This window comes from Neoarius graeffei, chromosome 3, assembly GCF_027579695.1.
Source record: "Neoarius graeffei isolate fNeoGra1 chromosome 3, fNeoGra1.pri, whole genome shotgun sequence".
In the NCBI taxonomy this organism is placed as follows: Eukaryota; Metazoa; Chordata; class Actinopteri; order Siluriformes; family Ariidae; genus Neoarius; species Neoarius graeffei.
This window is the reverse complement of record NC_083571.1, coordinates 75,603,905-75,629,763: the sequence shown is the minus strand read 5'-3', so window position 1 is coordinate 75,629,763 and position 25,859 is coordinate 75,603,905. Positions and strand designations below refer to the sequence as shown.

The 25,859-nt window shown below is 43.6% G+C and overlaps 1 protein-coding gene across 8 annotated transcripts in view; it reads right to left on the bottom strand.

Annotated features, from left to right (window-relative positions):
* Positions 1-15,202, bottom strand: part of firrm (fignl1 interacting regulator of recombination and mitosis) — an 84,671-nt gene extending 69,469 nt beyond the window's left edge. For 4 of the 8 annotated variants that reach the window (XM_060917340.1, XM_060917347.1, XM_060917348.1 and 1 more), the window contains exons 1-2: positions 8,694-8,806; positions 8,427-8,552 (exon numbers count right to left, since the gene is read on the bottom strand). In XM_060917340.1, coding sequence (XP_060773323.1) covers positions 8,427-8,515 — 89 coding nt within the window. In that variant the 5' untranslated portion in view covers positions 8,516-8,552; positions 8,694-8,806. Of the gene's footprint in view, positions 1-4,041; positions 5,173-8,426; positions 8,553-8,693; positions 8,807-15,098 lie in introns of those variants that run through there. The other 4 variants (XM_060917341.1, XM_060917345.1, XM_060917344.1 and 1 more) reach the window with 4 other exon arrangements.
* Positions 15,203-25,859: the final 10,657 nt, after the last annotated feature.

Here is a 25,859-nt window from a genome sequence, read left to right as displayed (position 1 = left end):
AAGCCGTCCGTTTGAGGGTGATAAACGCTGGTGCGGATCGGCTTGATTCCCAGTAACCCATACAGTTTGCGCAGTGTGCATGACAAACATAGTGCCCTGATCAGTCAGAATCTCTTTGGGGATTCCGACTCGGGAGATGATGTGGAAGAGTGCTTCCGCAATACTACGTGCGGAGATATTGCGAAGCGGCACTGCTTCCGGATAACGCATTGCATAGTCCACCAGAACTAAAATAAAGCGATACCCTCGTGTTGACCGATCTATTGGCCTGACGAGATCCATCCCAATTCTTTTGAATGGGGTCTCAATTAATGGTAGAGGGCGCAAAGGCGCTTTTGGGATGGCCACTGGATTTACTAACTGGCATTTGCGGCATGCCGTACACCACCTACGGACATTGCCGCGAATCCCTGGCCAATAGAACCGGGCTATTATTCGGGCTAGTGTCTTATCCTGCCCCAAGTGTCCAGTCATGGGATTAAAGTGAGCCGCCTGGAACACCAATTCCCGGTGTCTCTTTGGGATCAAAAGTTGTGTTATCGGCTCCTTAGTCTGAGTGTCCTGCATCGCTCTATATAATCTATCCCTCATAATGGAGAAATAGGGGAAGGACAGGGTGGCGTTTGGTTGGAGCGTTTGACCATCGATTACTCTCACTTGGTCAAACGCATGCTGCAGAGTCTCCCCGCAGTGCCAGCAAACCGGCCCAGGCTCTCTCTCTGCACCGGTGTTTGGGAGCTCACTCACCTGAGGGGGGGAAGACACAGACATGGAAGTAGGAAACGGTAGGGCACCACAGGCCGGCTGGGGTGGAGCCGGCCCCCACCTCCGCGGTGGGGGAATGGGGTGAGGACAGGAAGCAGAAGGGGGGAGAGAGAGAGAGAGAGAGAGAGAGAGAGAGGAGAGAGGGGAGAAGAGGAGACACGCTGTCCTGCCGTCGGAACAGCCACCATATGGTCCTCCGCCAGCTCGATAGCCTGATTCAGCGACGCCGGGCGATGGCACTGGACCCACTCTGCTGCTCCTTCTGGAAGTCGGGCGATGAACTGTTCCAGCGCCACCAGGTCGATGATTCCCTCGGCGTCGTGGTTGTCGGCCCTCAGCCACCGCCGGCAGGCGTCCCGGAGTTGCTGGCCAAACGCGAACGGCCAACCGACCTCCTCCAGGCGCAGCGCGCGGAAGCACTGCCGTTGCTGCTCCGGGGTGCGCCCCACACGTTGGAGGATGGCCCTGCGGAGGTCGGCGTAGGCCAGCCGGCTGTCGGCAGGGAGCTGTAGCGCGGCCAGCTGCACCTCGCCTGTTAGCAGGGGGAGGAGGCGTGCCGCGCGCTGTTCCACCGGCCAACCCCACGCCTCTGCTGCCTTCTCAAACAGAGCGAGGAAGGCTTCAGGGTCATCGTGCGGACCCATCTTCGTTAGGGTGAGGTGGGGAGGGTCCGCGGCGGTGGTGATGGTGGACCCCGCTGACGCGAGCAGGTGCCCGAACGCCTGGCGATCTTCCTGCTGCGCCAGCACCAGAGCTTCAAACCGTTGTTCCTGCTCCTTCCGGAGGGTGACCAGCGCCTGATGCTGGCTCTGTTGGGCCGTGGCGAGGGCATGGATCAGGTCCTGGAAGGGGGAGGACTCCATGAGGCTGTTCTCTTCTGTACTCGGTCCTGGGTTTCGGCACCACTGTTGCAATCGTTTAAGGTGGGTGGAGCACAGAAGCACGGCAGGCCAGAACTGAGTTCTCAAACTCTTTATTTTAGTTTTTCAGCTGTTATTTTACTACTCTCCCAGTCACATACACACAAGCGTTCTGGTTGGGGAGAGCTCTCTTCCTCTGCTCTCTCTCTCCTTTTTATAGGACGTGGTCACTGGGGAAGACACACAAACACAGGTTAACTAACATCAGGTGTAGTGATTCTGCCATTTACCTTCCCTGACTCCGCCCTCCGTTCACAGACCAACGCTTGACCACGCCCCCACTGCCAGTCACCCTTGATGATGAAGTCACAAATAGACTGGCTAAAGCGAGCACTGCTTTTGGCAGGCTTCGTAAGAACATGTGGAAAAGACGAGGCATAAAAACGGAAACCAAGATCAAAGTGTATAAGGCCGTTGTTCTAACTACGTTGCTCTACGGTGCTGAAACCTGGACGGTCTATCAGCGTCATGCCAGGAAGCTGAACCACTTCCACACCACCTGCCTGAGGAAAATTCTTGGCATCAAATGGCAAGAGAAGATCCCAGACACTGAGGTCCTTACACGTGCTGGCCTGCCCAGCATTCACACCATCCTGATGCAGTCTCAGCTTCATTGGGCAGGCCACGTAGCCCGCATGCCAGACACACGTCTGCCAAAGAGACTTCTGTCGGCGAGCTAAAGCACGGCAAACATTCCCAAGGTAGCCAAAAAAAGAGATTCAAGGACACCCTTAAAGCCAGACTAAAGGTTTTCAATATCAGCCACACAAACTGGGAGCAATTGGCCCAGGACCATGAGGGATGGCGCGCTGCTGTCCGAAATGGCGCCTCAGCGTGCAAAGCCAAAAGAACAGCCTCCGCTGAGGCACGCAGGGCTGCCAGAAAAGCTCGATCTGCAAATCTGGCCCCAGCGTCCATTCCATGCCCCAGCTGCGGCAGATTCTTTCATGCGCAGATTGGCCTCACTAGCCATCTGCACACACACAGACGCTCTCCGCACACTGCGCACACTCCGTCCCCGGGATTTCTTGGATGAGTGATGGTCTTCGTCATATCGACAGATGAACAACGATATTATTTAAGGTTTATTTTCTAATTTAGTGGCTTTTTAAGTGTTCTTGTTGCAAATGCTGTTTTGCTTTTCTTATTATCTGCTTATTTATTCATTGTTTGTTTACATGTTCGAAATAAACTATCATCATTTTCAACAAAAACAGACAAGACAATGAAACAGATTTTCTGGGGTTTTTTTTCTTTTGCTCTTGCAAACCATCATAAAATGATATAGAGGGTCTGCGCAAATGGCACCATGCACACACGTAAAAATGATCACACACCATCAATACTCCCAGGTGAAATGTCTGTCCACAATCTTTGACTTAGTTTGAACAATTCACTGCTGCACATGCAGGCTTTTTTTTTTTTTTTTTCCTCGCCAACTACATAAATAACTTGTCCAGTTTTGTGTAGCTTCCAGTAGCCTAAATCAGCCTCTCTCAACCGGGGTGCCGTGGCACCCTGGAGTACTGTCTGGCTTCATTAGGGGTGCCATCAAAAAATACATATTCTAACATTGAAATAAATAAAATGAATTAAAATTCCAAAAAACGATAGTTACGCCTCATGCATCATCAAAATTTGTCTCACGGCCCCCTTTCCCATGTCACAACGTCACTGCTGGGGTCAGTGTATGGTCAGCGTGACTCCATATATATTTTATATGGGGGTGCCTTGAGAATTTGCATACTTCTGAAGGGTGCCGTGACTGAAAAAAGGTGGAGAAACGCTGGCCTAAATGACCGTTTAGCTCAGCGATGTGAGTGGTAAGATGGTGGACAGATGGCTTCACTCTAACGAGCCTATGAGCTCTCCAGATTTGTACGTAGAGGTCAGTGGCATGAGCTGATCATCAGCCGACAGGCGACGAGCTTATGTCATCCACTATCCACATTTCACGAAAATTTCTTCTTCTCTCTCAATTCTTCACCAGTTTTTATTCTTTTTGGCAGGAAGGTAGATCTGCCTGGGTTGCATATAGCTTCTACCCAAACTTGCATAATTGCAATTAATAATGAAGATATGGAGTAATTAATCTCTAACAAGCAGTTTCCACACAAATTGCTTCTTCTCCCTCAATTCCTCACTGATTTTGATTCTTTCAGGCATGAAAGTAGGGGTACCTAGGGTGCATATAACTTCTATCCAGATTTGCTTAATTACAATTATTAATGAAGTTATGGACTAATTCCTGGGCATGACATTAAACTGCATCCAGGCAGAGTAGGAAGGCTGTGTGTGGGGGTTAGTCAGTCCCAGGCTAACGTCTCATAAAATGAACACAAGAAGCCATTATTACCTACAATGTGACTGGCGGGTCGGTCGGTGCCAAAAAACCGAGCGGGGCCCATGGGTTGGGTTTTGGGAGAAGTCTGTATGGTGGAAATGGCGTTGATCATCTAAGGATCCTACGGTATTGAAGGCCTGCAGCAGCACCAGCAGTAGGTGTACGTGTAATAAAGGGCGGTTGTACAAATAGTTCTGGCCAGCTGCATCCGTAGCAGACTGGCGTCACAACGGATTATTAGTCTATAATTCTCTTGTATGTGAATGATGTATTATAATGAACAGAACGCTATGGAGTCGGCATTTAGGCCCCCTAGGGTTGACTGTGCTCCTAGAGATAGTGGGGAAGGATTAATTCCAGACAGAAGCTTTGAGACAGTTAATGACGAGCCACGCTTAAACATGGAGGCATGGATCTGATACTTCTCAGGCAACTTCTGGCAGAGGTCAACGATATCTGAATATTGCAACATGGAATGTTCGTACAATGAATGACTGTGTGAAGAAGAGGAAGTTGTCTATGTATGGACATTGAAAAAGACGTTCAGATAGTCTAGTTCAGGTGACAGTAGAAGGTGAAGTAGAAGGGAAGGCCCGGCCAGGACGAAGGAAAACAGGATGGATTGATAACATCAGGATGTGGACTGATGGTGGAATGGCCGTGGCCAAAGAAAAGGCATGCAAGAGAATGCTGACGGTTCTATGAGGACTATGGCAATGCAGAAGCAGCATGGATTAATTCAACCTTAATGAGCAGTTCAACAAAAATCGCTTCTTCTCGGTCAATTCCTCGCTGCTTTGGATTCTTTCTGACAAATAGGTAGGTATTCCTAGGGCGTATATAGTTTCTATATAGCTTGCAACATTTATTGTGCAAAGTGGCCCACTTTAGATTGTTCGTTCTGGACTAGACAGGGCTGGAGTGAGCTACGCTGTCATTGACGGTCTCGTTTAGTTACAATAGTTACCTCCAAGACTAACTTGGTGGACAGTGTTTATATCCTGAACAAAAGGTCGGTCACATAAAAATAAGCATCAGTTATATCGACTTGAAGATCTTGCATCTAGTTGGAAAAGTGGTCTAATTGTTTTATGAATAATAATTTGTTTAATAACACACACACACACACACCATCTCTAGCCGCTTTATCCTGTTCTACAGGGTCGCAAGCAAGCTGGAGCCTATCCCAGCTGACTATGGGCAAAAGGCGGGGTACACCATATGTGGGCGGCACGGTGGTGCAGTGGTTAGCGCTGTCACCTCACAGCAAGAAGGTCCGGGTTCGAGCCCCGTGGCCGATGAGGGCCTTTCTGTGCGGAGTTTGCATGTTCTCCCCGTCTCCGCGTGGGTTTCCTCCGGGTGCTCCGGTTTCCCCCACAGTCCAAAGACATGCAGGTTAGGTTAACTAGTGACTCTAATTTGACCGTAGGTGTGAATGGTTGTCTGTGTCTATGTGTCAGCCCTGTGACGACCTGGCGACTTGTCCAGGGTGTACCCCGCCTTTCGCCCGTAGTCAGCTGGGATAGGCTCCAGCTTGCCTGCGACCCTGTAGAACAGGATAAAGCGGCTAGAGATAATGAGATTTTATATATATATATATATATATATATATATATATATATATATATATATATATATATATATATATATATATATTAGTATATATACACACACACACACATACACCACACATATGATTTAGGGGTGTAACGATACACGGCGCTCAGGAGAAGAGTGGTTATTGTTATGTCTGCACCAATATGTACTTATGTTAGGGTGACCAGACGTCCCGGTTTTACCAGGACAGTCCCGATTTGGGGTTGTGTGTCCCGAGTCCTGACAAAAGTCTGTCGGGACACGGATATGTCCCAGTTTTCGCCACTCGCGACATTTGCGACTGAGCAGCGTGGGAATCATTAGCGGAGAAATGTCTACATTTACTATTTTGATGAATTGACAGGAATCGCAAACTTTCCTGGTTACTGCCCCCTGGCGTGGGTGTTTATTTAGCCACATTATTCCAGACAACAGAACGTGTTGCCATGCAACAATAAAATAAACATTAACTGGCGCGAATGTTCTTTGTCTAGCAGCTAGCAGCAGTAATGCCGCAGCAATTATGCCGAAAAGAAAATGTACCTTTTCCAAAGATTTACAGGGCACCTACCCCTTCCTCTGAGAGGTGCAGAACAATGCGCACAAAGTCTACTGCACACACTGTAATGCCGCTTTTCCACTACAAACGCGGCTGAGTCGTGCCGTGCTGAGTCGAGCTGAGTGGGGCTGTTGGAGTTGCATTTCGACTACAACCGCGCTGAACCGTGCTGGCTGGAAGTGGGTGGACACATTGGGTGGAGTTAGCGAAAGTGGGTGGACGTCAGGTGATGTCGTTAAACAGCGCAAACAGTGACATCAGTGAGCTTTTAAGCGGTAGTCTCACGACCCGAATAGTAAACAATAAACATGGAGGACATGGAGTCGTTAGTGTTGCTGGTCTTGGTGCTGTGGCTTGTTGTCACCGACAACGCCAACAGATACTGGCAAGAGCGTATAGATGAGGTGAGGCGCATAAGGCTTCAGAAATTCTCGTAATTCGTAATTCTTCTCCTTCCGGGTTTGCGGTGTTTACAGATCCCAGCGTGCTCGCGGGGCGTGTGTGGGCATGTGAGGACACTCCTCCTCACCAATCAGTGCACAGGGGAGTGTCTGCTCACGCCCCCAGCCTCACTCGGCACGGTTTGGCTCGCTTCAGCCCCACTCCAAAACGGTGCGAGTTTTAGGGGCTAAGCAGGGCTGAAGCGAGCTGAGTCGTGCTGGTTTTTGGTAGTCGAAACGCGAGCCGTGTCGGGCTGAAGTGAGCTGAAAAAGGGTAGTGGAAAAGGGCCATAAGTGTTTTGTTCCTGTACTGAGTTGGGTAGCCTATGTTGCAAATGATGTGCGCTCCTGTGGGGGCTTTCCTCGGGCTGTCACCCCTCTCCTCCTTTATTGCTGTTTTGTTTGAGTGTATTATTTTACGGAAGCCGCGAGAGGCCCTTCATATAATCTTTTTTTTATTCACCTTGTTATCCCAAGATAACAACATGATTAATTCAGGATCTCGAGAAAACACCACAACTAATTCGAGATCTCGAGAAAACAAAATTATTTCATGATCTCAGCTGGATCCATGTATCTCCGTCGGTAGAGACGAAGCCAGGCCAGTCTTCTGCGGAGGTGCCGCAGACTAATTTTGAAATTATCCCTTATTAAAAGACTTAATGCAATCTCTCCCTGTGTCAACCCCTGATCAAAATATTGCCTTATTAGGTGATCGATTATTCCAGACATTCTGATGACCAAAGGTGCATCTATACAGAATGAGAAATAGCCCCAAAGTCAGCATATCACAAGTCTCTTGGCGCACCTGAATGAACCATTTCTCAGCTGTTCACTCGAGATCATGAAATAATTGTTTTGTTTTCTCGAGATCTCGGAAGAACAGTTTTGTTTTCTTGAGATCTCGAATTAGTTGTGTTGTTTTCTCAAGATCCTGAATTAATTATGTCGTTATCTCGGGATAACAAGGTGAATAAAAAAAAGGATTATATGAAGGGCCTCTCTCGGCTTCCGTAGTATATATTCTCAAATCACTTGTCTCTTTTTTGTTTCTGTTTAACATACCATTCTGACAGTTTGGCCATATTGCTGTGTTGAACAGCTTGTTGCACCTTGCATTAAAGTGTTCACTTTTGTACACATCTTCTTGCTTTATTCATTCAGTTGTGGGGAATGGTTAGTAAGGTTGATTCTGACCTAGGCTATGTTGAGGTCACATGTCTACTTTAAGTTCATGCTATAGTGCATACAATTTTAGAGATATAGCCTACATGTGCATATGCATTCTTCTTGGTGTTCTCACAAACAGGTGAAATAAATCAGTTTAAATTTGGCCTATGGACATAGCCTGGCTTATTCTCAGCCATTACAAAATCTGTTGTCTGACTATAATTTAACTGATCTGTATACCACTATGCTACTAGATAACAAAATGCCTGTTTGTTTTATTTCATGCGAGATGTTGATAAATGTGAGCTTCAACAAAATGATAAGAGCACCTCTCTGAGTGTCACGTTTACGTAAAAAAAAAAAAAAAGGTGTGCGTGCACGAGCATGGTCGCGCGCAAAAGTGTCCCGGTTTCAGATTAGGCAAATCTGGTCACCCTAATTTATGTACATGTTATGTACAATATGTATCGAGACAAACGATATATCGTGTCGTTACGGCCCTAATAAGGTTGTATATGTGCCTAATATCTGATAAATATGATGTTTATAAACTGCTCTGTGATCATAAAGGGCTAGCAGGCGGCTGGAGAAGTTGTGAGCTAATAAACTGGTAGTAAAGAGCAAAGGATATGACCAGTTTGGGCAGAACCGCTTTCAGTTGTTGTTGACAGGTCTCCGGGCTCCACTGAACCACCTCCTCCAAAAGTGTAGCTTGAGACATCGCCAGAGCCAGTCAAGATATGTGCTGAGAGAAATCACTGTATTCAGCGAGGAAAGTGGAGTTAATGTACACACTGCTCACAGACCCGCTGCTAACTGCTAGCTAACAAGACACATTCAACCAAATAATTTAAAACCAGCCTGTAAACTCACAAGCGCGAAAAACATGTTACACTTACCATTAAAACATAACAGGAACTAACAAAACAAAAAAGATATGCACAAAAACTTTGCGTAAAACAATTCGTAAACATATAAACCAGACCCGCTCTGTGTTTTAAATTGACCTTTTCGCAACACTATGGACGAAACCATTCACCTGTCATTCGGAGGGGGGTACTGTGTGACATGATATTTGATGAAAGTTGTACAAATGTAACTCGCATGTTTCGTAGACTATTGTACAACACTCTACAAAGTACCACTGTAATGTGACCTAAGGCGTGTGCTTGACATCTTTCTATTAATATATTTCACTTCGCAAAAAAAAAAATGGTATGGCTCAAAAAATTGCGCGCTCGTGTGAGCAGTGACATCCGTAGTACGCGCGTCTCGAATTGGTCAGAAAGGTGTGTGTGTGTACGTACGTACACTGCCTGGCTAAAAATTTAAAAAAAATTAAAAAAATCGCGCACTAGTGATCGGAAGTGCGGATCTTTTAACTGACTCGGATCTTTGAATCTTGTTCAGTAAAATGAACGAATCCCTTTTTGAATAATAACTTGTTCATTTCGTTCATTTGAATTTGTGTCGTGCTGTGGCCCCTATAAGGTTCTCAAACAGTAAGAGCAACATGGTTTGCTTCACTTTGTAAAATTTAATACACAAGTTCACTTTTGTTAAGTACGGAAGCCGAGAGAGGCCCTTCATATAATCTTTTTTTTTTATTCACCTTGTTATCCCGAGATAACGACATAATTAATTCAGGATGTCGAGAAAACAACACAACTAATTCGAGATCTCGAGAAAACAAAACAATTATTCCGTGATCTCGAGAAAACAAAACAATTATTTCATGATCTCGAGAAAACAGCTGAGAAATGGCTCATTCAGGTGCGCCAAGAGACTTGTGATATGCTGACTTTGGGGCTATTTCTCATTCTGTATAGACGCAACTTTGGTCATTAGAATGTCTGGAATAATCGATCACCTAATAAGGCAATATTTTGATCAGGGGTTGACACAGGGAGAGATTGCATTAAGTCTTTTAATAAGGGATAATTTCAAAATTAGTCCGCGGCACCTCCGCAGAAGACTGCCCCCCCCTCTCTCTCAAGGCATCGTAAAAAGCCATTTCTGCTCTGTTACATGTCCGCCAATTTCTAAGTCTTCGTCGTCTGACCCACAGGGGGCGCAGCTCTGCTAGAAATCTCAGCTGTTTTCTCGAGATCATGAAATAATTGTTTTGTTTTTTCGAGATCACGGAATAATTATCTTGTTTTCTCGAGATCACGGAATAATTGTTTTGTTTTCTCGAGATCTCGAATTAGTTGTGTTGTTTTCTCGACATCCTGAATTAATTATGTCGTTATCTCGGAATAACCTTTATTTTGAAATAAATTTCTGAGTGGATAGTATCTCCATCCTTGACTCTTGTATGCTGCATAAATGGGAATATAAAAATATATATTTTTGAGAGTTAAAATCGACCGCAGAGTTGGCATTCGAGCTGCCCCGCTGAGCCAACCAGCCCTGAGTGCGTGACGTCACAGCGGTAACCGGTTTTAAGGCCGAGGCCTTTGGCAGCTATAGACCAAAGTCATAAAAATTTATGGTGAAAGTAAGAAATACTGTTACTGACTTGCTCAACTAAGACTGATTTGACTTCATTGATTGTGGGTTGACTCTCATTAAAACAGGATAGCTGTGATAACTTATGCAACATAGTACATGTACATGTATGCATTTTCACTGATAAAACATAAAAGGCTAATTAAATAATCAGATGAACTGAGACAATCACATTCTGAAGCAAATTAAATAATCTTATCTTAAAGACCCACTGACACCACTTTTTACACCACGTAATATGTGTATTTATTGTTTTATTGCTGTATTGTGAAACAAAATATCCAAAACTCAACTTGAATAAAGTCTTTGTAGAAAATCAAGAATTTCAGAGCCGATTTTGTGTTTTTTGCCCCGGCTTCTACAAGCGCCATGAGCCATTTACCCGTTTTTGCCGCTAGGGCGAGTGACGTCACATCAGTGTATGTCGTTCTGGATTGCATGAAAACAAATCACAAGTAATCTAAATCACAAAGTAATTCTTTTTAGAAATATTTTTGGTATGACATAACCATATAATTTAGATTCATGAATTTAAATTTACATTTTGATTTTCCAGATAGATGGACTCTGGTCTTCTTATTTCTTCGTCCAATTTTGGGGTCTGTTTGGCTTGCAGTTTCTGTGAAAAAGTCTATACAATTCTGAAATATAACAGCCAATATATCAAAATAATTCACAAGCTAATGCATGTGAAATAATTCAAAAGTATTTTGATGAGGCAATAGAGATGCCACAAAACAACAATTCAATTATCTCATCTCATTATCTCTAGCCGCTTTATCCTTCTACAGGGTCGCAGGCAAGCTGGAGCCTATCCCAGCTGACTACGGGCGAAAGGCGGGGTACACCCTGGACAAGTCGCCAGGTCATCACAGGGCTGACACATAGACACACAACCATTCACACTCACATTCACACCTACGGTCAATTTAGAGTCACCAGTTAACCTAACCTGCATGTCTTTGGACTGTGGGGGAAACCGGAGCACCCGGAGGAAACCCACGCGGACACGGGGAGAACATGCAAACTCCACACAGAAAGGCCCTCGCCGGCCCCGGGGCTCGAACCCAGGACCTTCTTGCTGTGAGGCGACAGCGCTAACCACTACACCACCGTGCCGCCCACAATTCAATTAAATTTTATTTAACACTTTCATGTACAACATACATGTTAACAACAAAATATTAATACAAAAATAAGAATAACATAAAGAGACAAAAGAACATTTGAACAATTTCATGGCATGTAGAAGTTGAAAACAATGTCTGCATGGTCTATGACAAACCTCAGATTCAATATTTGGAATAACCTTCTCTGCATGACCTGGCACATGTACATTGGGTTCCGAGTCTTCTATTTCTTGGAGCGTCTAATTTGAAGAAAGTTGCATTATATTATAGTCTGTCAGTATTTCGATTTCTATAATAAGACACGGGCCATGTTAACCTCCAGGACTCCCGAGGCAGCTGACGGGTATCGGCAGGCCAGGCGTGCTGCAGCTCGGGCAGTTGCGGAGGCAAAAACTCGGAACTGGGAGGAGTTCGGGGAGGCCATGGAGAAGGACTATCGGTCGGCCTCGAAGAAATTCTGGCAAACCGTCCGGCACCTCAGGAGGGGGAAGCAGTACTCTGCCAACACTGTTTACAGTGCGGGTGGGGAGCTGTTGACCTCGACTGGGGACATTGTCGGGCGGTGGAAGGAATACTTTGAGGATCTCCTCAATCCCACCGTCATGTCTTCCACTGAGGAGACTGAGGCTGATGACTCAGAGGTGGACTCGTCCATTACCCAAGCCGAAGTCACTGAGGTGGTTTGCAAGCTCCTCGGTGGCAAGGCACCGGGGGTGGATGAGATCCGCCCTGAGTATCTCAAGTCTCTGGATGTTGTGGGGCTGTCTTGGTTGACACGCCTCTGCAACATCGCGTGGCGGTCAGGGACAGTGCCTCTGGAGTGGCAGACTGGGGTGGTGGTCCCTCTTTTTAAGAAAGGGGACCGGAGAGTGTGCCCCAATTATAGGGGAATCACACTTCTCAGCCTCCCAGGGAAGGTTTACTCCAGGGTACTGGAGAGGAGAATTCGACCAATAGTCGAACCTCGGATCCAGGAGGAACAATGCGGTTTTCGTCCTGGTCGCGGAACACTGGACCAGCTCTATACCCTTCATAGGGTGCTCGAGGGTTCATGGGAGTTTGCCCAACCAGTCCACATGTGCTTTGTGGATCTGGAGAAGGCATTCGACCGTGTCCCCCGTAGTATTCTGTGGGGGGTGCTTCGGGAGTATGGGGTTCGGGGCTCTTTGCTAAGGGCTGTCCGGTCCCTGTACGAACGGAGCAGGAGTCTGGTTCGCATTGCCGGCAGTAAGTCAGACCTGTTCCCAGTGCATGTTGGACTCCGGCAGGGCTGCCCTTTGTCACCGGTTCTGTTCATAATTTTTATGGACAGAATTTCTAGGCGCAGCCAGGGGCCAGAAGGAATCCTGTTTGGGAACCACAGGATTTCATCTCTGCTTTTTGCGGATGATGTTGTCCTGTTGGCTTCTTCAAACCAGGACCTTCAGCATGCACTGGGGCGGTTTGCAGTCGAGTGTGAAGCGGCTGGGATGAGAATCAGCACCTCCAAGTCCGAGGCCATGGTTCTCGACCGGAAAAGGGTGGCTTGCCCTCTCCAGGTTGGTGGAGAAGTTCTGCCTCAAGTGGAGGAGTTTAAGTATCTCGGGATCTTGTTCACGAGTGAGGGAAGGATGGAGCGTGAGATCGACAGGCGGATCGGTGCAGCCTCCGCAGTGATGCGGTCGCTTTACCGGTCCGTTGTGGTGAAGAAGGAGCTGAGCCAAAAGGCGAAGCTCTCAATTTACCGGTCGATCTACGTTCCGACTCTCACCTATGGTCATGAGCTTTGGGTAATGACCGAAAGGACAAGATCGCGGATACAAGCGGCCGAAATGAGTTTCCTTCGCAGGGTGGCTGGGCGCTCCCTTAGAGATAGGGTGAGAAGCACAGTCACTCGGGAGGAGCTCGGAGTAGAGCCGCTGCTGCTCCACATCGAGAGGAATCAGCTGAGGTGGCTCGGGCATCTTTTTCGGATGCCTCCTGGACGCCTCCCTGGGGAGGTGTTCCAGGCATGTCCCCCCGGGAGGAGGCCCCGGGGAAGACCCAGGACACGCTGGAGGGACTATGTCTCTCGGCTGGCCTGGGAACGCCTCGGTGTTCTTCCCGAGGAGCTGGCCGAGGTGTCTGGGGAAAGGGAAGTTTGGGCTTCCCTGCTTAGACTGCTGCCTCCGCGACCCGGTCCTGGATAAAGCGGAAGAAGACGAGACGAGACGAGACGAGATAATAAGACACGGACGGGGTGATGAAAGGAATTTGTTGTAATTTTTTTTTTCTTTTATGGTATAGGAAAAAACATGCCGGATGACATCTTATGTCTATCACTCCACACATATATCATGTATATTATCCTAACTAAATATATGAAACAAGGTATTGGCCTTTCAGTTGTTGTACACACGGACTGGCCATCGGGAGTAGCGGGAGTTTTCCCGGTGGGCCGGTGGTTCAGTGTGGGCCGGCGGAGAAAAAAAAAAAAAAACAGTTGCGCGCTGGCCTTTAATATGATAAGCAATATTAACAGTTTCTTTAAGAAACTGTTAACATTGCTTATTACAGTTAACATTGCTTATTACAGTTGCGCGCTGGCCTTTAATATGATAAGCAATGTTAACAGTTTCTTTAAGAAACTGTTAACATTGCTTATTACAGTTGCGCGCTGGCCTTTAATATGACAAGCAATGTTAACAGTTTCTTAAAGAAACTGTTAACATTGCTTATCATATTAAAGGCCAGCGCGCAACTGTTTTTTTTTTTTCTCCGCCGGCCCACACTGAACCACCGGCCCACCGGGAAAACTCCCGCTGGCCAGTCCGTGTGTGCTGCTTTGGCCTATTGATAAGTAATATGCAATGGTATAAGACGCATTTGTGACGTTACAACAAATTTTAAACAACATACATGTATTGAATAACAACACATAGCCACATACCCTGGCTCGTTCTCTTTTGGCAAAGGCACCACCGGACTTTCGCTTTTTGACCGCCCCTTCGGGGGGTCTGCTGTCATCTGTTTCTCTTTTGACAGATTGATTCGGCCCTGGCCTGTCAAACAACGTCGGCACAGCTGACTCCTCCAACACCAGTGGATAAGTTGGATCAAACATTCTTCGCGTTCTGGATGACAAAGTGAAACAGTGCTCCTCGAAATGTGCTGAACAGAGACGTGACCATTTTGTTGACTTCCAGTTCGCACGCGTTTTGGAAACTTTTCTTTCCCACTCTTTTGCTATTTCTGGGTGTTTTTTCCAAGGAAAGGAATGGAGTTTCACTCCTTCCGACGTGGTGTTAGAACACCCGTAAGCCACACATATAATCCCTTTTCGGTTAGACGCCATTTAACTTTTTCACGCAAGGAAATCACAACACCACAGCTCAATATCACAAAAACGACACACTGATGTGACATCACTTCCGGCATCTCTGAATGAGCCCGTTCTTATCCAGGTCAATCTCCCGGCGCGAAATTTAAAATTACTTCTGAGGTTTAAAACGGACAGTTAAACCAAGAATTAAAACCAGAATTCATCTTTGGAGTCATATATTGTTTGTTTAGCAATTAATACGATATGCCTGTCAGTGGGTCTTTAACTTAAACACACAATACAAGTTACATGTATTAATCTAAATGCAGGTAAAGAACGTGTTGTTTTTGTTATTTTGTATCGAAATGAGAGTCGGAGCTTACCCGTCTGTGTTCTCACTTCTTGAAGGCCGATCTTGTGGCCAATTGTTTTGAAACAATCTGACTTTCAGTTGTTCATTCAGTTCTCCGTTCTTTCGCTTCTTCCACATAAAGGCGAGATGGCAGCAATATCCAGTTGCTGCCAAAAATAAATACTTTCCTTTTCTTGTAGTTTTATTTAATTGTTGGTACTGCACCCTCTTTCAATACGGGCTTATAGCCAATACTCCTCAACAGAGCAGGGGTCTTGTACAAGTCTTCAGTAAAATGTGCAGAGGAGAGACCACTTCGTAGCCGCCCAATGTGCCTGTGAACAACTCGCAAAACACGTCCAAATCTTTGAAGCTTGAACATTCTTGGGCCATGAATGCAACATAAATCCACCTTCTGTCGTGTTGCTGCACCCACCAGCAACACATCTACAGTACGTGGCATGGTGATAAATTAGCTCAAAATGGAGGATTGGAGTTGCAGTCAGCTCTGTGTTTTAGTATAGCGGAAATAGCAATGAGACCGATAGACTTCCTGCTGTGACATTGCGGACGTCAAGGTCATTCACTCAGACTGCTACCTATATGAATCACTTTAATTGTAAAAATTACTATATTAGATTTATTGTTAACGCTTAAAACTATTCCTGTGCCATTCTTGAGGTCTCAAGGCATTTATAAACGAAAGTGAGGCCATGGTTATGCGTATTTGCTTTAAGTAACCTCTTGGACTGTAGCCTATTGAGTCATTCAGTGGAAATGACTGATTACTTCAAGTTCAATTGAGTGTATGAGATTGTTGTGCCTATCAATAAAAATATTGTTCTATTCATTGTATGATAGCTATTTACTTTAGCCTACCTGGTCATTGAAAACCCATCATGTATGAACTCGTTCCAATGGAAAGGTAAATTAAACATCCATTCAACAGCTACAGTATACGAAAATATTCAGTAGCTACGAAAATGTTCTGGTTGACCAGCCAAAACTTAGCAAGCTCTGCTCTTGTCTTTGGTAATAGCACTGGTCATGTGACTACTGAAAGCACCTGAATAATGATCGAGAGAGTCTGACATGAAAGACCCGCAACTGTAATTTATGAACGGACCACTCCTCCCTACTGAGGATATGCAGCGGTCATGTGACAAATGAACAAGAGACTTATACCCAAAATAACAGTTTGTGAACGAACCTGAGTCTGAATGGCACGCATGCCCAGGAAAAAAATGACCAAAACACTTACTGAGATGCTGTGTTCCTCCCGAGTCATGCAAGAGATTAGTTGAAAATGAGCAAATCATTCATGAACGACACATCACTACTGCACACTAATATTTCATTGGACCGCCTTTAGCTGTGATTACGATGCACATTTATTGTGGCATTGTTTCAACAACCATATGCAATGTCACAACATTTATTTCTGTCCAAACCTGCAATAATTTTTCGCCGAGATCTTGTATTGAGTCTGCATCAAATCCCAAAGACTTTCAATGGACTTTCATCACTCTGTGGTGGCCAATTCATGTGTGAAAATGCTCCCTGAACTAGTCTTTCACAATTTTAGCCCAATGAATCCTGGCATTGTCATCCTGGAATCTTCTTCTTTCAACTGCTCCTGTTAGGGGTCACCACACCAGATGTCCTTCCTGACACAACCTTCCCCAATCTATCTGGGCTTGGGACCAGCACTAAGTATGCACTGGCTCATGCAACCCCAGTGGCTGGGTATTTTTACCAACTCTGCATGCCTTTGAACTGTGGCACCCAGAGGAAACAGACACAGGGAGAACATGCAAACTCTACACATCCTTCTAGACAGAAAGGCCCCCGTTGGCTGTGAGGTTTGAACCTGGAACCTTCTTGCTGTGCAGGGCCGTGCAAAGACCTTTGGAGGGGCAGGGGCTCAACATTCAAAAAAGGGCACTTGGAACAAATTTTTCACACAAGTTAACTTTATTCAAAACTAAATTTCAGTTGCAACTGAACATTCTGTGTGTGTGTGTGTGTGTGTGAGTGAGATCCATCTAAATGCTACAGTATTCTTCAAAGCAGCAGTCTTGAGTTTTCGAAGCTGCTAGAATATGTTAACGCCGTCGTTCAAACTAAAGTTTCCGAATCTGCCACGTTAATGAAATGGATGGAGCAAACGGTTTAAATATAGCCTAAGCGGCTTCATTAAATGATAAACAACCCTACACATTTACTGTTGTGTTCTAAGCTGCATAATATTGCAGCATGTTCAGATAAGAAATGAAAGGAGACTTTCAGTGTGACCTTACCATGCTGTTCCTCGCACTGTCTCCCATTGTCAACCGCCTGCATGCACTTTCTGCACGGAGGTTCACTGAATGCATGACGTCACAGATTGATGCCCGCATTTACATAGAAAAACATTTTATAAATCTATAATTTCATATATTATTGTCAAATTGTAGAGAATATTGATGTTGGAGCTAACTTATCTTTTACAAATATAAAAACAACAGCAACAACAACAACAAAACAGTCCCTATGAAAAGGGCACTTTGGACAGCAAACAGAAAAGGGGCAGGGGCTAGAGCACCTGTAGCACCGGTTCATTGCACGTGGGTGTTGCTGTGAGGCAACAGGGCGAAACCACTGCAGCACTGTGCCGCCCAACTGTTGTCCTGGACAATGGCCCGAGAAAACCATGTGCATGTTCCAGGCATATTGTCATCCTGGACAGTAGGGCTGTGCCTAACAGTGAAAGTAAAATCATTTTCACATACACAGTGCAAAAGAGAACTTGCAGGTTTGGGACTAAACAGTTGTGTGGCCATAAGAAAACCACTTGTTAGTGTGACTAATCGATATTGTCTTTCTGGAATATGCTCCTGATATCAGGGAACAAAAAAAACCATTGATGTGATAATCTTGTCATTCAGTACATTCAGGTCATCAGCTGACTTCATTTTCTTGCTGAGCCTCAACCTGACCAACTGAAGCAACATCAGATCATAACACTGCCTCCAAAGGCTTGTACAATGGCCACTATGCATGATGGATGCATCACTTCTTGCACGTCCCTTCTTACCCTGAAGCTTACCCTGGATTCATCAGACCACATGACCTTTTTCCATTGCTCCAGAGTTCAATCTTTCTGCTCCCTAGCAAATTGAAGCCTTTTCTTTTGATTAGTCTCACTAACAAGTGGCTTTCTTATGGCCACACAACTGTTTGGTCCCAAAACTGCGAGTTCTCATCGCATTGTGTGTGGAAATGATTTTACTTTCATTATTAAACACAGCCATGAGCATTACTACTGTTTATTTTTTTTAAACGATTTGACTTCAATAAACATTTAAGTGATCTCCAATCACAGTCAGTCAATATTTTTTTTTCTGATCACATTTCTTCTAATGAGTTGACGGTTCACCAGTATCCTTCCAGGTTTTAATAATGCACTGGACAGTTATTAACCCAATTCCAGTCATTTCAGCAATTTCTTTAGTTGTTTTCTTTATTTGATGCAGGCCAATAAGTTGGCCCTTCTAAAACACATCTGTGAAGGTTCTCAGTCATCCAGGTCATCGTAAACCATAGGTGCTTTCAGTTGCCTTCTTTAGCACCTACGGCCTTCTGAAACACAGTAACATCTTTTCCATGACCATAGGCTGTGTTGTCTAACATGGTTGTTTAAAAAATGAGAAGCTACTCATTGCATCAGTTTGGGTTAAAAGAATCGTTGCCAGCTGAAACGTTAATCACCACAGTAATTATCCAGTCAAATGCTCTTGAGTATTTGCTTATTTAAATCCAAATGACTGACTGACTGATTTATTTATTTATTGACCAGACAGTGTTTAAACTATCACATGATAATAAATTTTTGTATTGGGCTAATCAATTTGAAAAACCCAACATAATACATAAAGGATATGTATATGATATAAATTATTAGAACATAATTATAAATCTGCATTTTAATATTTTTCCACTAGTGACCCAAAATAAAGAGTTATATCTGAGCTACTGCAAATTGTAATAATATTTGTGGTATTATTCAGGAAATAGAGGTCCCACACTGGACAGAGCTGCAGTTGTACCATATTCTTTCCATTTTTCTTAATAACATATTTAATGGTACAATACTTGTTTTGGTAGCTCTTTGACCTTGATGATGCTATTTGTTTAGGTATATTCTCCAACAAACTCAGGAGCCTTCCAGGAACAGATGTATTTGTATGGAGATCACATGACTAGCACATGGGTGGATGCCATTCAACTAATCATGTGACTGCTGATGGCAACTATGTTTTTATTTATAAATAACTTTGAAGACTATAAGGGTTTTTCCTCCAACCTCAGTATTATGTAGATTCATGACAGGCAATCACTAACCACTTCAATAGTAACACCTGTAAACATTTATGCAGTTATCCATTCAGTCATCATATGGCAGCAGCTCAGTACATAAAATCATGCAGGTACAGGTCAAGAGCTTCAGTTAATATTCACATCAAACATTAGAATGAAGAAAAATGTGATCTCTGTAACTGACAGTGGCATGGTTATTGGTGTCAGATGGGCTGTTTTGATGTGAAAAGGGACACTAGGACTTGAGAAATGTTTCAACCTGGAACTGAAATGGACTTCACTGGGATTATACATTCAGCTGGCCACTTCAATAACTTGTATTGAGAGCTCTTTGAGCTTGATGATGCTGTTTGTTTAGGTATGTTTTCCAACAAATTTAGGAGCCATCCAGGAACAAATGTATTTATATGGAGATCATGTAACGTGGATTGTCACACACAACCATCTCTAGAGTTTGCATGGAACAGTATGAAAAAAACAAACAAAAACTTCCAGTTAGCAGCAGTTCTACATGTAGAACACACTGTTGATGAGAGAGAGATCAGAGAAGAACAGGACAGAAGGCTACAGGAACTCAAAAAACAACTTATTACAACCATAGTGGGCAGAAAAGCATCTCAGAATGCACAGCAGAAGACCACATTGGGTTTCACTCCTGTCAGCCAAGAACACACATTTGAGGCTACAGTGGACATGGGATGTGGGGAGAGTTGAAAATTAGAAAAACATCACCTGACCTTTTTCCAATCTACAACTGTCCTGTTTCAGTGAGTCTATGCTCAGTGTTGCATCAGAATCCCAAGAGATGAGTAGTTTCTGAAATAATCATACCAGACCATCTCGCCCCAAGAACAATGCCACGGTCAACGTCACTGAAATCACATCCCATACATTCTGATCTTGGATGTGAAAATTAACTGAAGCTCTTGACCTGTATCTGTAAACCAGATGACCGACATTTGTACTAGGATCCAATGCAGCTAAAAGTAAGCTTTCTGATTACATAGTAACTCTGGATGGCCTTTCTCTTTCATGCTGTGAAGCAGTAAAAGACTTTGGTGTAATTATTGACTCCAGTCTTTCATTTGAAGCTCATGTAGATATTATAACTATGATAGCCTTCTTTGAACACATACAGTTGAACTCAAAATTATTAGCCCCCCTTGTGGAATTGAACATAATTCTTGATTTCTCCATGAAAATGACCATTGACAACAAATGTTTTTATTCTTGAAATAAATGCACTATGAAGACATTGTCCAACAAGTTTCATTACGATATCTTATTATCACACTGAGTTTCAACCAAAAACAGCAAAAGTGAGATGTTCAAAATTATTAGCCCCCTGACCATTAGTAGTCAATTGTGTACCCTTTTTGACCCACAACTGACAACAACCTCTTGGAATAGTTTTTCACTAGGTTGGCACAGGTCTCCTGAGGAATTTTGGCCCATTCCTCCATTGCAAACTCTTCCAACTGGCCCAAATTGGATGGTTTTTGTGCATGGACGTTCTTTTTCAGCACTTGCCACAGGTTTTCTATTGGATTGAGATCTGGGCTCTGTGCAGGCCACTGTATGACATTGGTCTTGGTATCCTTGAAGTATTGCTGGACTATTTTAGATGTATGCTTTGGGTCGTTATCTTGCTGGAAGACCCAACGACGACCTAAGCGCAAAGTGAGAGCAGACTTCTGCATGTTTTCCTTCAGTATTTTTAGGTAATCTTCCTTTTTCATGGTGCCATGCACCCGAACCAGACTGCCTGTACCTGAGGCTGCAAAACAGCCCCACAGCATGATGCTGCCACCACCATGTTTAACTGTGGGAACTGTGTTCACAGGGTTGAAGGCCTCTCCCTTTCTTCGCCATACATAGGCAATGTCCATATGCCCAAACAGCTCCAATTTCGTCTCATCTGACCAAAGCACAGACTTCCAAAACTCATCTTTCTTCTTCAAGTACTCACGGGCAAACTTTAGTTGGGCTTTGATGTGACGATGTTTTAGTAAGGGGGTTCTTCTGGGACGATAGCCCCGAAGCCCCTTCCGATGAAGAGCCCTCACAACAGTGTGCCTTGACACACAAACTCCAGAAGAGGCCAGGTCAGCAACAATTTCCTTTGCAGATGTACGGGGCTCTTTACGGACATCTCTGACAATTTTTCTTTCCAGAGTTCTTGAGATCTTACACTTGCGTCCACGACCAGGTTTGTTCTTGACCGAATTTGTCTCCTTGTACTTGGCAATGATGCACCGAACTGCAGTTCTGGAGACTGTAAACCTCTTCGAAATGGCAGTGTAGCCTTGGCCCTTGTCATGAGCCTCCACAATCTTTTGTCGGAGTTCAAGACTTATTTCTTTAGTCTTCAGCATTGTGACAAATAGTAATCCTCCTCATTCATTCAAATGCCCTGTTCCTTGGAGTCCTTTTAAACTGTTGAATGGAGCCAATTGACTACAGGTGTTGCTAGGAAGCCAATTGATTGCACAGGTGTTGTTTAAAAGCTGATTGGTTAATTAACTGTGTTTTAAAAGCAAGAATCCACATGGGGGCTAATATTTTTGACCAACTCATTTTTACCTTATTTCATATAAAGACAGCCTAAAACTAATTTCATATTCCAAAATGCACCACAAACATCTGAATAGTACTGGTGATTGTTTGTGTATATCAATTTTTATCAATGCTTTAAACATTTGGAGGATATTTGGGAAAATGTTCCAAAATTTAAAGGGGGCTAATAATTTTGAGTTCAACTGTAAAAGAGATGTCAGTACATGATGCAGAAAAATTAGTTCATGCCTTTGTTACCTTTAGGTTGGATTATTGTAATGCCTTACTGTCTGGATTTTCCAATAGGGGCATAAACAAGCTCCAGATAGTCCAGAATGCAGCAACAAGTGTCCTTATTGGAACCAGAAAATATGACCACATCACTCCCATTTTATCCACAGTGCATTGGCTCCCAATCAGATTTTGCATTGGTTATAAACTAGTACTATTGACCTATAAAGCATTGGTCTTGCACCACAGTACCTGAGCAAACTTCTGGTCTTTTATGTCTCACCATTCCTACCTACATCAAAAGGTGCAGACTATTTGTTGGTACCTTGAATAGTGAAGGCTAAAGCAGGGGGCAGAGCCTTTTCTCACAAAGTCCCACAGTTATGGTACAGCCTTGCAAGTCTCAGTGTTTAAGTCTAGGCTGAAAACATATTTGTTTAGTCAAGCCTTTTGTTAATAGTTTTTTTAATTAGGTAAAGGAACAGATCTGGAGGGTCCTCAGGCATAGTTTGTTTTGGTAAACTGGGATGTATGAATGCTGTTGTATTTAAAAAAAAAATCCCCCTGAAATATATAAATCTTTCTAATTAACATTTGATCTTCAGTGGCATACAATATATATATTGTAACTATATACTCAGTTGACTTTTTCAAACTTTTTTCATCTATATATTGACCTGTTTTCTCTTTGGTTAACGGTTTCCAACATTCCCCACAATGCTGTTGGACTGCTTGCTAACAGTTGTGCCAGTGGAAAGTCTATTCAACCTAAAGAGAATGATAGAGCAGCACTTTAGTCCTTTAGTCTGTCTAGCTTGCTCACATCCTCATCTCTACATTCCACAGTCTCAGAAAATAAAGTACATTATTGTACCTTTAGGGGTACAATGGCTTGTCACTGGGGCAGTACCCTCTAAGGTACTAATTTGTACCCTTTATATACTGCTTGGGAACATATATGTACATTTTTTCCCTAAAAAGGTACACAAAGTTACCTTGAGGTCTATTAATGAGCCCAAGGGGGGTACATTACTGTAGATTGTATCTTGGGGGACAGAAACGGACTCCTACTGTCCCTCTATTTCTGACAGTGCACCCAAACATTTATGCTGATAGTATCGTCTGTGCCGTCATGCTTGCCATCTGTCACACTGCTAACTAGTCGAGCCAAGTTGCTGAGACTCTACTGTAACTCAGTGGGTAACTGTGTTGTCTAGCTGCATTGAATTCTGGAACTTGTAGACTCCACTACATTTACATCAAATTTCTCATTAATACAACATTAAACATTGCTGGAAAATGGTGAATGAGAAAATAAGCTCTTGTTCTTTTTTTAAGATGCTAAGAGTGAAACCTGACCATTGTCCCTTTTATTTAAGATGAATAACTTTTCTCTTGTTAAATGTCATTGAAACTGAGCTAGCAATGCCACCGTGTGACATCAATGGGGTACACAAATGCTAAATTGTCACAGAAGCAGTGAAAATACCGCATCAACCAACTAATTAACACCAGAATCACTTAGTATATCATAATGTACAGTGTGCTCCATGATTATTGGCACCCTTTGTAAAGATAAAATGAGAAACATGCTTCAGTTACATTGTGTTCAATATAATTTCCAGGGGTGCCAATAGTAGTGGCACATTTGTTTTTATTGAAAATAATCATTTCTTGATGAGGGATTTGTTTTTCTCTGAATAAATTTATTTCAGTTAAAGGTTGAATTTTTCTCATTTTTTTCGGTGTGAGATGAAGCTACTTTACCAAAAGGTCGATTTATTTGAACCCTTTTTACTGAGGCGCCGTTTACACATACCCGGGTATTTTTAAAAACGCAGACCTTTGCCTTCGTTTGTGTCTTTCGTTTATACACAAACGGAGTTTTTTCTTCTGAAAACGATTCTTTCTAAAAACCCTGGCAAAAGTGGAGATTTTTTGAAAACTCCGTTTTGCGTTTGTGTGTAAAGAGACCAAAACGGAGTTTTAGGTAATCTTCGCGCCACAAAAGAGCGACCATTGTACATATGACAACCATGGAAACACTCAGAGTAGCAGCATTTCTGTTATTAAGAGCTATATTCGCCTGTTTGCTTTTGAGAATAAAGCTCATTGACCAGCAGAGACGCATTAGGGCTCGGAGGACAGCAATTGCGGAGCTTCTGGTGACCAAAAGAGCCCGACCGTACCACCGCCAGCGTCGGCGATTTTGGGTTCGACCTGGACGGACTGCTATCTGGTGGGAGAATTTCGAGAATGGCGTTGTTGTCCCGGAGGAATGGCAGGAAAATTTCAGAATGTCGCGATTCTCACTCCTGTCACTCGCAGAGTTGGTACGTCCGTACATACAGGGTGAGTGTAGGGGAAACCGGGTATGGTTGTAACACGGGGGGAGTTGTAACGCCACTAATTCCACCAATCAGGGATAAGATACAAGTCATGTGGCAATTAGAATCTCTTCATAGTTCTTTTTCGACCACGCATGGACATTTGGAAATCGTTGGCGCAAGTTCTCACGGAGAGAAGTGAAAAAAACAAAGTCTGAGGTAAGAAAGTAACTTTTTTTTAATATTATTTTTTTTCCTAGTGCTTTACACATTGTAGGTAACGTTGTATGAGTTATATCAGGTCAAACTACAGTCTCTAAGGTAAAGAATGGTGTACTTATCCCCTGCTAATGTCAAAGCACCATGCTAATACAGCTAGCTAAGCAATGGATGACAGTGGTGGGGTAGGTTGTAACAAGTTTTTTGAAAGTGTTACAACCATCCCCTTACATACAAAAAAGATTTTTTTGTGATTTTGATAATTCTGCAGAATGCCTAGAACATGGGTGAGGAAAACAACTCGTGGAGTGGATGCTAAACTACTAAAAAGAGCAGCAGAAGAGATTAGGAAAGGTACATCTGTAAGGGCAGTGGCAAGAAACCATGGCATCTGCCATGTTAGCCTTAACAGATATTGGCAGAAGTATAAACTGTTGAAAGACCAGGGATCTCAGGATTTTCAATATGGAGAGTGGATTGTATGTCATACAACATAGTTGGTGAATCTATTTTCCATGTTCATGCAATAAATCGGCATATGAAATGGACTTCTGTTGTTTTTTTTCTGTGTTTTAACTACCTGTTACAACCTACCCCAATACGTGTTGCAACCTACCCCAGTAGTGGGGTAGGTTGTAACAAAGGTACACTCTGTATTTGACATAATCAGACAAATTTTGTGATGTAGTTGAGGAGATTTAAATGGTTGCAAACTGCAGTAGACAAATGTGGGTACTTTGCCTAAAAGTTCTACAACTGTAGTTTAAAAAGAAATGAGAGTTTTATGTGCTGAAGAAAAATGTGTTACAACCATACCGCTTCTGTCGATGTCGTCAAAAAAGTTGCCTGCACACTCTATTACCTGGCTGACAAGGGTAGACTGCGCAAGACTTAGCTCTTGACAGCGTATTTATGCGGATCAATATAAACATAATTAAAAAAAAAAAACGCAGCTGTGTGCACGAAGTTATTTTGGAAAACGGAGTTTAGAAAATATGCATTTTTAAAAATACCCGGGTATGTGTAAACAGCGCCTAAGAGGATATATATATATATATATATATATATATATATATATATATATATATATATATATATAT